The sequence below is a fragment of the Euprymna scolopes genome, chromosome 39, assembly GCF_053919585.1.
Source record: "Euprymna scolopes isolate OS-2025 chromosome 39, ASM5391958v1, whole genome shotgun sequence".
Lineage (NCBI taxonomy): Eukaryota > Metazoa > Mollusca > Cephalopoda > Sepiida > Sepiolidae > Euprymna > Euprymna scolopes.
The window spans coordinates 45,833,169-45,846,541 of record NC_136520.1 but is presented as its reverse complement, the minus strand read 5'-3'; the positions used below and the strand labels follow the sequence as shown (position 1 = coordinate 45,846,541).

At 34.1% G+C, this 13,373-nt stretch overlaps 1 protein-coding gene across 1 annotated transcript in view; it reads right to left on the bottom strand.

Annotated features, from left to right (window-relative positions):
• Positions 1–13,373, bottom strand: part of LOC145263776 (SAP domain-containing ribonucleoprotein-like) — a 56,458-nt gene that overhangs the window by 19,302 nt on the left and 23,783 nt on the right. The window contains exon 7 of the mRNA XM_080120829.1: positions 11,578–11,644. Within this exon, the coding sequence (XP_079976955.1) occupies positions 11,578–11,644 (67 nt within the window). The remainder of the gene's footprint in view (positions 1–11,577; positions 11,645–13,373) is intronic.

The window sequence follows — 13,373 nt, the reverse complement described above, 5'->3', positions numbered from 1 at the left end:
AATTATGCTAGATATATTTCCATATGTCTGAATAATCTATATACAAATTTTCAAATCTGTAGATAAAAAATTTGTTGAGTATATAGGTTGAGAATTGTTCTCTCTCTCTCTCTCTCCTCTCACACATGCTCACTTTTATAGATATAATAGATAGATTATGCTAGATATATTTCCATATGTCTGAATACACTATATAAAAATTTTCTAATCTGTAGATAAAAAGTTGTTGAATATAAAGGGTGAGAATTGTTCTTACTCTCTCTCTCTCTCTCACACACAGACATATTCTCACTTTTATAGACATAATAGATAGATTATGCTAGATATATTTCCATATGTCTGAATACCTTATATACCAATTTTCAAATCTGTAGATAAAAAATTTGTTGAATATATAGGTTGAGAATTGTTCTCTCGCACTGTCTCTCTCTCTCTTGCTACCTCACACACACACACACGCAAACATTCTCACTTTTATAGATATAATAGATAGATTATGCTAGATATATTTCCATATGTCTGAATACCCTATATACAAATTATCTAATCTGTAGATAAAAAATTTGTTGAGTATATAGGTTGAGAATTGCTCTCTCTCTCACAGACACACACATTTTCACTTTTGTAGATATAATAGATAGATTATGCTAGATATATTTCCATATGTATGAATACCCTTTATAACAAATTTAAAATCTGTAGATAAAAAATTTGTTGAATATATAGGTTAAGAATTGTTCTCTCTCTCTCTCTCTCTACCTCACACACACCCACACACACAAACATTCTGACTTTTATAGATATAATAGATAGATTATGCTAGATATATTCCATATGTCTGGATACCCTATATACAAATTTTCTAATCTGTAGATAAAAAATTTGTTGAATATTTTCAACCCTTATCCTCGAGTGGCGTCTGGGCCTTGATAAGTAGTAATGCGTATTTAGCAAAATATAAATATATATATATATAACAAATTTACTGAATTTCCATTACTAACGATTACTGTATTGTCCAATTGACTACTGCGCTTTTCAACCCTTATCCTCGAGTGGCCTCTGGGCCTTGAGAAGTAGTAATTACTAACGATTACTATATTGACCAATTGACTACTGCACTTTTTAACCCTTATCCTCGGGTGGCCTCTGGGCCTTATTGTCCAATTGACTACTGTGGACTTTTTAACTCTTATGCTCGAGTGGCCTCTGGGCCTTGATAAGTGGAAATGACTAAGTAACAAAAAATAGGTATATAACAAATTTACTGAATTTCCATTACTAACGATTACTATATTGTCCAATTGACTACTGTGCACTTTTCAATCCTTATCCTCGAGTGGCCTCTGGGCCTTGATAAATGGTAATGCGTATGTAACAAAATATACATATATATAACAAATTTACTGAATTTCCATTACTAACGATTACTATATTGTCCAATTGACTACTGCACTTTTAAATGCTTATCCTCGAGTGGCCTCTGGGCCTTGATAAGTGGTAATACCATCGAGTGGCCTCTGGGCCTTAATAAGTGGTTGTGCCTAAGTAACAAAAAATAGGTATATTACAAATATCCCGCATTTCCATTACAACCGACTACTACGGTGCACTTTTCAATCCTTATCCTCGAGTGGCCTGTGGGCTTTGATAAGTGGTAATGCGTATTTAACAAAATATTAATATATATATAACAAATTTACTGAATTTCCATTACTAACAATTACTATATTTTGTCCAATTGACTACTGCACTTTTCAACACTTATCCTCTAGTGGCCTCTGGGCCTTGATAAGTGGTAATGCCTATATAAACAAAATATAAATATATATATAACAAATTTCCCGACTTTCCATTACTAAGTATTACTATGTTGTCCAATTAACTACTGCCATTTTCAACCCTTATCCTCGGGTGGCCTCTGGGCCTTATTGTCCAATTGACTACTGTGCACATTTAACTCTTATCCTCGAGATGTATCTGGGCCTTGATAAGTGGAAATGCCTAAGTAACAAAAAAATAGATATATAACAAATTTCCCGAATTTGACTACTGTGCACTTTTCAACTCTTATCCTCGAGTGGCCTCTGGGCCTTGATAAGTGGTCATATATATTTTTTACAAAATAACAAAATAGGTTGGAGTCGCTGAATAACTCATCCTCCCGTTAAAGCGGTTCCATCCTCTTTCCCCAATTTGACTACTGTGCACTTTTCAACTCTCGTCCTCGAGTGGACTATGGGCCTTGATAAGTGGTAATACATATTTTATGAAAAATATATCTATATATATATATATATATATATATATATATATATAACAAAATAGGTTGGAGTTGCTGAATAACTCATCCTCCTGTTAAAGCGGTTCCATCCTCTTTCCCAAATTTGACTACTGTGGACTTTTTAACTCTCATCCTCGAGTGGCCTATGGGCCTTGATAAGTGGTAATACATATTTTTTTATAAATATATATATATATATACCAAAACAGGTGTGAGTCGCTGAATAATTCATCCTCCTATTAAAGCGATTAAATCCTCTTTCCCAAATTTGACTACTGTGCACTTTTAAACTCTCATCCTCGTGTGGCCTCTGGGCCTTGATAAGTGGTAATATATAGTTTGTACAAAAAAAAAAATATATATATATATATATATATATATATATATATATAACAAAATAGGTTGGAGTGGCTGAATAACTCATCCTCCCGTTAAAGAGGTTCCATCCTCTTTCCCGAATTTGACTACTGTCCACTTTTCAACTCTCATCCTCGAGTAGCCTATGGGCCTTGATAAGTGGTAATATATATTTTTTAGTAAATATAGATATAAATATATATATAACAAAATAGGTTGGAGTCGCTGAATAACTCATCCTCCCGTTAAAACTGTTCCATCCTCTTTCCCGAATTTGATTACTGTGCACTTTTCAGCTCTTATCCTCGAGTAGCCTATGGGCCTTGATAAGTGGTAATATATTTTTGTTATAAATATAGATATATATATATATATATAAAAAATAGGTTGGAGTCGCTGAATAACTCATCCTCCCGTTAAAGCGGTTCCATCCTCTTTCCCGAATTTTACTACTATGCACTTTTCAACTCTCATCCTCGAGTGGCCTATTGTCCTTGATAAGTGGTAATATATATTTTTTAATAAAAGTATATATATATATATATATAACAAAATAGGTTGGAGTCGCTGAATAACTCATCCTCTCGTTAAAGCGGTTCCATCCTCTTTACCGTATTTTTTATACAGTGCACTATTCAACTCTCATCCTCGAGTGGCCTATTGTCCTTGATAAGTGGTAATATATATTTTTTAATAAATATAGATATAAATATATATATAAAAAATAGGTTGGAGTCGCTGAATAACTCATCCTCCCGTGAAAGCGGTTCCATCCTCTTTCCCGAATTTGACTACTGTGCACTTTTCAACTCTAATCCTCGAGTGTCCTATGGGCCTTGATAAGTAGTAATATATATTTTTTACAAAATATATACATACATATATATAACAAAATAGGTTGGAGTCACTGAATAATTCATCCTCCTCTTAAAGCGGTTCCATCATCTTTGCCGAATTTGACTACTGTGCACTTTTAAACTCTCATCCTCGTGTGGCCTATGGGCCTTGATAAGTGGTAATATATATTTAAAAATAAATATAGATATAAATATATATATACCAAAATAGGTTGGAGTCGCTGAATATCTCATCCTCCCGTTAAAGCGGTTCCATCCTCTTTCCCAGATTTGACTACTGTGCACTTTTCAACTCTAATCCTCGAGTGTCCTATGGGCCTTGATAAGTAGTAATATATATTTTTTACAAAATATATACATACATATATGTAACAAAATAGGTTGGAGTCACTGAATAATTCATCCTCCTCTTAAAGCGGTTCCATCATCTTTCCCAGTTTGACTGCTGTGCACTTTTCAACTCTAATCCTCGAGTGTCCTATGGGCCTTGATAAGTAGTAATATATATTTTTTACAAAATATATACATACATATATGTAACAAAATAGGTTGGAGTCACTGAATAATTCATCCTCCTCTTAAAGCGGTTCCATCATCTTTGCCGAATTTGACTACTGTGCACTTTTAAACTCTCATCCTCGAGTGGCCTATAGGCCTCGATAAGTGGTAATATATAGTTTGTACAATATATATATATATATATATATATATATTACAAAATAGGTTGGTGTCGCTGAATAACTCATGCTCCCGTTAAAGTTGTTCCATCCTCTTTCCCAAATTTGACTACTGTGACCTTTTGAACTGTCATCCTCGAGTTGCCTATTGGCCTTGATAAGTGCTAATATAGAGAGAAGAGAAACGGGGTGAGAGAGAGAGAAGATAAAGAGGGCGAGAGAGAGACAGAAGAGAATGAGGGGAGAGAGAGAGAGAAGAGAAAGACGGTGTGAGAGAGAGAAGAGAAAGGGGGTGAGAGAGAGAGAAGAGAAAGAGGTAGACAGGGAGAGAGAAGAGGGTAAGAGTGAGTTGAGAATGAGGGTGAAAGAGAGAGAGAGAAGAGAAAGAGGGTGAGAGAGAGAGAAAAGAAAGACGGCGAGAGAGAGAGAAAAGAGAAGAGAAGAGAAAGAGGGTAAGAGAGAGAGAAGAGGGTGAGAGAGAGAAGAGAAAGAGGTAGAGAGAGAAGAGGGTGAGAGAGAGCAGAGAAGAGGGTGAGAGAGAGCAGAGAAAGAGGGTGAGAGAGAAAGAGGGTGAGAGAAGTGAAAGAGGTAGAGAGAGAAGAGGGTAAGAGAGAAAGAGGGTGAGAGAAAGAAGAGGGTGAGAGAGACAAAATACTGTAATTTTCTTGGATACCCATTCGTAAAAAGTACCTTTTTTTTGAAAAAAAAAACACTCCCCAGATCACCTTCACCACCTAAAACACAAAAACAAAAATATCTTTATTCTTCAAATATTGTGGTTGACTGGAGGACGGGCTGAGCACTCCCAAAAAGGTAGGAGCCGGGGAACTTCTCCTCCCAGAAAGGGGGCCCGGGAAGGCTTCCCTGTCCCCATATTTTTTTTTTTTTTGTGTAAGGTTGATCTCTTTCGGAATGGAGTAAGCAGAACCGACAGGGGGGGGGGTCAATCAACCATACAAAAGGATATCTATCTCTTAGTTGAAAGAGGGAAGGTCTCCCTGTCCTCCCATACCCCTTCTGAGAGAAGTTTCCCCAGCTCTCAGCTTTGGGGTGGGGGGGGGGTAGGAGGGCTTAGCCGCCCTCAAGGCAAATAGTCTGACTGTCTGCCTTATATAAAAAGGCGATTTTAGCTGGTCAGGTGGTATGACCTGCATTGACTATTTTTCCTCCACCTGTTGACCTTCCTTAATATTTATTTTTAATAATAAACACATTTTATTTTAATATTAATATTTATTTGTAATAATAAACACATTATATTATTTTAAATATTAATATTTATTTTTAATAATAAACACATATTATTTTAAATATAAATATCAGAGTGGACCAGGTAGCAATAGCAATTAAATGGTGGCTTCACACTTCACAAAGCCCCATGTTTGGATACAGTTTATGGTCATATCCAGGACCTGGTGAATTTGTAAATAATTGAAACGATCAACACTGGCGAGTTAGAATTCTACATACCTATTGTTATAAAGTACCAATTTATGTTTTACATATCACTCCACAACGTTGCTGCAGAATCCAGACAGTTGAAAGAGTCTCAAGAAACTGAAAAGCTATTTAGTACTCTTAAATAAAATAACATGCATAAAGAAATCCTAATATAAGACAATAGATGAAAAAGCAATAAAAATTTTGTGTGGAATCAAGTGAAAACAGTTTCTTTGTCAAAGAAATTGCATGAAGATTCTCAGAGACTTTTCCTTCCTCGTTCCCTTCCCTTTTGGTGGACGGAAACTTTCACAGTGGCTCAGAAGGTGGGCTGAGCACACTTCCTACAAAGGTGGGATGGGTAAATTTCTTTTTCATTTGGTTGCCTGGAGGACAGGCTTAGGCGCCCCCCCCCAAAAAAAAGGGTTGGAGCCAGGGAACTTCTCCTCCCAGAAGGGGGAGGGGGGCCCGGGAAGGCTTCTCTTCCCATATTTTTTGTTTTGTGTAAGGTTGATCTCTTTCCAAAGGGAGTAAGAGGATATCCCTCTCTTAGGAGGAGACCGAAGGCTCCCTGGGCCTCCCATCCTCCTTCTGAGAAAAGTTCCCCGGCTTCCACATTCATTGCTCAGCCCGCCGTCCAGGCAATCAGAGTCTGATTGTCTGCCGTATATAAAAAGGCGATTTTAGCTTGTCAGGCGGTATGCTCTGCGTAGACCATTTTTCTTCCACCTGTTGACCTTCCCTCCCTGTCATACAATACGCTTAAACAGGATATTTTAATTTATGCAGATTCCATATAGACTTTTAGTTTCCCAGGGTGTATACCCTCCGTTGACCATTTATGTTTAAGAGTTTTCCTTGCCCCTTCTCTGCCCCAGAATGGGAAGGGAGCTCTTTCCCACTGTATGGGGGGGGGGGGGGGGGCGGCTTTCTTTTATGGTTATGTGGGGAGCCTTACCTTTACCCCCCTTAAGGTGGTAGGTCTTTTTTGTAAAATTGTTAGTCAAATGTTGATCAAATATTATAAGTTTTTGTGATATGCATGAAACATGTGCAGAATATGATCTGCTCTCATGCTGAAAGCAAGTAGAGAAACATTGTGAAAAAATGATGTAAACCTAAGCTAAGCAAACGACCAGTCAATGGAAATGTTTATTATAATGTATCAACAATAACACATTATCATAGTTATTTGGTGCTTATACGAAACAGGTATCAGGGATTGTCACCAGTGATTTTATTTATGTTAACAGTGCATGTCACTACAAATAATGATGGTAGCGAAATTAAGTTTTGTTTATTCTACCTAATATAAAGTATATACACAAAACAAAGTAAACATCTGCTGAAGTTGATATTAAGCAGCAAAATATTTCAAAACATAAAAATGTGAAACATAACATGAATACTCTCCATTGTCACTTGAAAACATTGGTCTTGGTAGGCAGTTTATTAGATGCTCAAATAGTGGTCTTGGTATGGTGTGCTTAATATTATTGTATGCAAAATTTAAAAACACAAAAGAGGGTACAATCAATATTGAAAAAGTAACATCTGTCACAGAAAATAGTAATTTATAAATATCAAAAGGAATATTATTCTGTACTTAAAATGTTAAACTTACTGTTAACAATAATTTAAAATGGTGATCAGGATGAGTCCAACAACTTAGTCCTTGAGCTTTCTTATTGGTCATAGTAAAAAGAAATTGTAGTCTTTCAAGTTTGTTGGTCGCATTGGGATTCTTGGAATGTATCAACAGATTCCTGCATATGAATCTTTGTTAATTTCACACAATACAAAATATATATACAAAACAAAGTAAAGCATAGTATAGGGTTAGTTGTGTCCTCTAATTATCAACCAACTATTGCTAAAAAGAGAAAAGCACTGGAAATGTTTCTTATAATGTATCAATATTGAATTGTTCTCATGAAACACAAATCGAAATAGTGATAGTTATTTGGCGCTTATAAGAAACAGGTATCAGGGATTTTGGTGTATCAGATGTTTTTACAGTGAACTTAACTTTCAAGAAACAAATTGGTATGCAATGACATAGGCTAAGAATCTTAGACAAAATATATTCAAATGAAAAAAAATGTTGAACACTTATAACTTTGTATGGACTCTCAAAAACATTTGTAAAAAATGTGTAAACAAATGTAAAAAAAAATGATCCGCTCTACTTGATGACATCAAGCATAGTAATATTTTAGTGAAGAAAATATGAAATTGATGTTCAGTGATTAGTTTGGATGAATGAGAAAATGTAATTGTTTGATGCATAAAAATAACTCATTTGCTGTATTTAATATTAAGCAGCAAAATATAGTGATTTGAATATTTAGGAAAACATCAAACCAGATTATGTAAAAAAAAAAAAGATGAAATTAGAAAATATATATTTTATGCTTATGAGTTTTGCCAATTAAAATTTTGTGGCAGAAATTGGGTGATTACCAAGTAATTTTATTTTGGTAAAATTCTTAAATTATTTCAATGTTTATTATAATTTCTTATTAGTGACTTGTTATCATCAAAATCTGCCCCAAAGAGTGTCCTTTCTTTTATTAGGTATCAGAATAGGTATCCAGATTTCTACTTCTATACAAATGTGATATTGTAGTACAGTAAATGTCAAATTGTTTTTCAAGTATTAGTTTGTAACGTTTGTACTGACTTCATCAGATGTCATGTAAGGAACTGAATTCTATTTAAGACTTTATCTGAAGTGTTTTTATTTTGGTAGATCATGTGTGATTACACTGTAGTAATTGCGCTGATAGCATGTTAACTACAAATGACAAAAGATAAATCAATTTCTGATTCAGCTACACAATATAAACTAAAGGAAATCAAATTTGCAAAATAAAAGAAAAATGTAGTTATGGGTTAGTTTGGAGTTAGAATAAAAAGCCAACAAAACAGTTAGTTTATATTGTGTAGACTGTTTAATTAACTTTGTTCATTTCTGATAGTATTGAGAGTGGTCAATGAAAATCTTAATTTCTGACAAAATACTGTAATTTTCTTGGATACCCATTCGTAAAAAGTACCTTTTTTGTGAAAAAAAAAAACACTCCCCAGATCACCTTCACCACCTAAAACACAAAAACAAAAATATCTTTATTCTTCAAATATTGTGGTTGACTGGAGGACGGGCTGAGCACTCCCAAAAAGGTAGGAGCCGGGGAACTTCTCCTCCCAGAAAGGGGGCCCGGGAAGGCTTCCCTGTCCCCATATTTTTTTTTTTTTTGTGTAAGGTTGATCTCTTTCGGAATGGAGTAAGCAGAACCGACAGGGGGGGGGGGGTCAATCAACCATACAAAAGGATATCTATCTCTTAGTTGAAAGAGGGAAGGTCTCCCTGTCCTCCCATACCCCTTCTGAGAGAAGTTTCCCCAGCTCTCAGCTTTGGGGTGGGGGGGGGGGGGGGTAGGAGGGCTTAGCCCGCCCTCAAGGCAAATAGTCTGACTGTCTGCCTTATATAAAAAGGCGATTTTAGCTGGTCAGGTGGTATGACCTGCATTGACTATTTTTCCTCCACCTGTTGACCTTCCTTAATATTTATTTTTAATAATAAACACATTTTATTTTAATATTAATATTTATTTGTAATAATAAACACATTATATTATTTTAAATATTAATATTTATTTATAATAATAAACACATTTTATTCTACTTTAAATATTAATATTTATTTTTAATAATAAAAACAATTTTATTTGAATATTAATATGTATTTTTAATAATAAACTCATTTTTATTTTAATAATTATTTTTAATACTAACTCATTTTATTATTGTAAATGTTAATATTTATTTTTAATAATTATTGTTATTTAATAATAATATCTTCTATTTTTTTACTGTTTATGTCTAACTTTTATCGACTTTTTCTTTTTTAATAGCATATTCTTTAAATGAATAGAAAAATATAGAAAAATAATTTCCCAAATTTTAGACCCCGGTTATTTGGCTGATAGTCGATAAAAATGATTAAAAGAGAGATTCATGAACATTAACGTTGTCATATAAAAAGAAAATGCTAATAAGAAGTGTTTTTAATCAATGTAACATATTTATTCAACTCTGTCATATATTTGTTTGATGACAACTTTTTCGAATCTGTGTACAGTAAAAACGATATACTTACATAGGATTTTGAAAGCATTTAAACTGTCGAAGAGTTTTATTATAAATAAAAGAGTTTAGTTTGTTGAACTTAATGGACTTTTTTGTTGTATCTATTAACTGTTTATTCTTTTTATCAAACAAAAAGAGAATTTTTATATTGACATGTGATGGAGATGGACTGTTTTTCTAACATCGAAATTTTTAAATTAGTTTTATTTAAAAAAAAAAAAAACTCGCCATTAGTGGACGGTCAAAAGACAAATATATAACAAATAAATGTTAGGAAAGGCAAGATAAGTTACTTTTCTATCCAACTGGATATATTTTTTGTGTTTTTATTCAATGTAACATATTTATTCAGCTCGAAAAACATACAGTGTTTACCGATGTATTCGAAAAATGCCACCAGTTGTTTACATAGCCATTTGCCGGAAGTGACGGTTTTTTTTTATATAAGTTTTATTCAAACAGGCTTTAAGTTCAAATTAATGGACTTTTTTTTATACTTCCAAAATAAACTATTACAGTCGTTTAAAACATAATAGAAGTATTATTTTTTATTTTTTAAAAACAATGTTTACAAAATGTCTATGCGCGTTTCTTCCGGCCGGCTGCGAATAGCATAAATAAATAACTGTTGCCAGAATTTATCGCATTTTTATTTTTTAATAGCATTTTCTTAAAACGAATAGAAAAATAATTTCCCATGAAAAAAAAAAAAAGAAAATGCTATTAAATATAATAAAAATTACTGAGATAAAAATATAAAAAAATACGTACGTAACAACAAAAACACACCGAAGAAAGTGTGTGTGTGTGTGTGAGAGAGAGAGAGAGGGAGGGAGGGAAGAGGAAGCGGTGTATCTTGAATTTTGTTCCTTTTCGAAGCAGCACAAAAAGTAAGTGTTTCCATAGTAACCAAACCGTGACGTCACGTCACGTGACATGACTAAGCGTTTTTAAACGAATAGAAAAATAGAAAGAGGGTGATAGAGAAAGTGAGAGAGAGAGAGAGTAAGTGTGAGAGAGAGAGACGGTGTTGGTTTTACTCCCCCCCCCCTTCCAGCTTAAGAGGTATGAGGTCACGTGGTAATATACAAAATGGCTAATTATTTTACATTACATAAATATTACGATATTTTTATAATCGTCTAATATTTTGAAAGGTGAATTTTTTTATTCCCGTACATTTTTTCCTGACATTTTTCGTTAAAACTCTTGTATAAATAATATTTTTAACCAGGTAATAACGATGGAAACATTGGCATAAAGTAAAAAAAAAGATATAACTGAGCCGAAGAGAAAAATGCAAAAGTATCGGAGAAAGATTTTTTTATTAACAATTGTTCGCCATTAGTGGACGTTGACGTCACGTCACGTGACATGACTAAGCTTTTTTTTTTTTACGTATTAATTACATTGGATCATTCAAGAATTACGTAATAAAAAGCATTACAATGACAGTTTTTTTTGGGACCCCCTTGGAGATAACTGATACGTTTACCCCTTTCTCCTCGTCCGTTTGACGTGAAATTTCGATATTTGTCATCCGGGACACGGGGCTTCGATATGATACCAAATTTATCAAGTCTGGTTGTGTCTTTCAAAAGTTTTAGCGTTACATACAAACATACAAACTCACAGACATTTGGGATTTATATATATAGATTATATTAAAGTTATAACATATTTAAAAAAAAAATTTAATTTAAAATGTTACATTTGAACATGAATTGCCGCAGGCAGACAATGCATTATCTGCTTGTTCCATTATAGAGATAATATTAAAATAAAAGACATCAAAGAGCCGCCTACTCACCGTAATTGGTGTTGGTGCAATTTTTGCCGAAGGTTTGTTGCTCAAATTTGTGGTCACCGTACCAAATCTAAAAAAGAGATTTTTTTTTTAACAAGAATTTGAAAAAGAAAGCAAAAAGAATTTATAACGATACTTGTTTTAGAAACAATTTTTTATGTTGGGATCGAATTACTCTGTACTCAAGTGTTGTGAAGTAAGGAAGAAAGAGAAAAGGAAGCATGACAAAAGAAAGGGGGAAATAGGTTTATTAGCTGAACAAAAACATAGGAAGTTGTTCACAAAGACACACAAAAGGAAGCTGGCATGGGACTGTTGGTCAAGGTGTGGCGATGATTCGAACAAAGATGGTCAATATGGTTAGAGTCAGTTTACACTCCCTTTTAACAATGGTATGGAGCTTTGTGACTGTTTACCAAGACTAGGAACAGCTTATGGAGAGTCTTGGGTTTACAATAATTGACGACAGTTACAGTTTGACACAGTTAAAGGCAAGTTGTGGCCCGGAGTAGATGGATAAATGAATTGATCAACCAGCAACAAAAAGGCCTTGAAAGGTTTTTCCTGCGACACTTATACACGCATCGAGAGCACAACTGAGAATGCATTTTCTATCGAGTTTTTTTATTTTATTTTTATATTTTTCAGAGCCACTATACAGCCCTCGGCAATGCAAGAAATCATTGCAATATTGTCGTCTATATAATTTATAGTTCACACTTTTACAAAATGTGTGCCATAGTATATACATTTTGATAGCTGTGGTTTTTGTAATCAAACAAGATGTTAAATCATAGGTTTTTTTTCATATTAGTTATATTATGACAAGTGAGAGAGTTTGATTCAGTATGGAGTGGTGTCTGGTTGTTGCGGCAATGGCAGAAATGTATCGGTTCTTTTCTCTGACTGACCGCCTTTGCTTTGACTTATATTTACACCACCACACATTCCTTGACTGAAATCTAATTGTTTGCTTATTTTCACCTTGGATTTGAAATTTCACATTTTTATTGTTCTGCCTCTCATCATTTTGATTGGGATCTGATTAATATCTGGTTTTGCCCGGATCGGATATGTTCCAAATTTGTCAGTCACCTATGCAACACAATGTCACAGTCAAAAGAGAAGACGGAAAAGAGCATGGCACACAACGGTGGACACAACATTGGTATCACAGGTGTTATGTTATACCCTTCTCTTTTAGTTGGTTGGTTGGTTGGTTGTTTTACGGCATATCAACCCTTTTCAGATTATTTAATGCCGAATCCAAAGATTTTGAAGAAAAATTTTTTAATACAATATATTTGTTGTTTTCAAGTCTGTTTCTATTTAACCCATAGTTGGGACCCTAACAGGTACTACCACTCCGGGTCAGAGTGGACCTGGGAGCAATGGTAATTAAAGGGTGGCTCCATACTCCCCAAAGCCCGCAAGCTGGGGCCTCACCACTGGATATAGTTTAAGGTCATATCCTTCTCTTTTACTCATTCAAAATAAATAATGTTGCAACAAAAGTGAAGAATTAAAACAATGTACTATTTAAAGTGGAGCTTCGGTTTACTTTCGCCATTCATGTAACTTTCGCTTCCCTTATTTTTTTCCTTCAGTTCTTACATTCCATGAGTAGTGTTTGACATAGAGGGAAGAATTGCTGCTTTCTTGGTCATAATCTATTTGACTAACATAAATCACCAATGAAGTGTTAATGAATGTAAGGTGCTAGTGTAGTAATCATTAATGGTGTAGAATATGCCGTAAAATTTGAACAACACAAACTCATTTAACTACAGCTACTACAA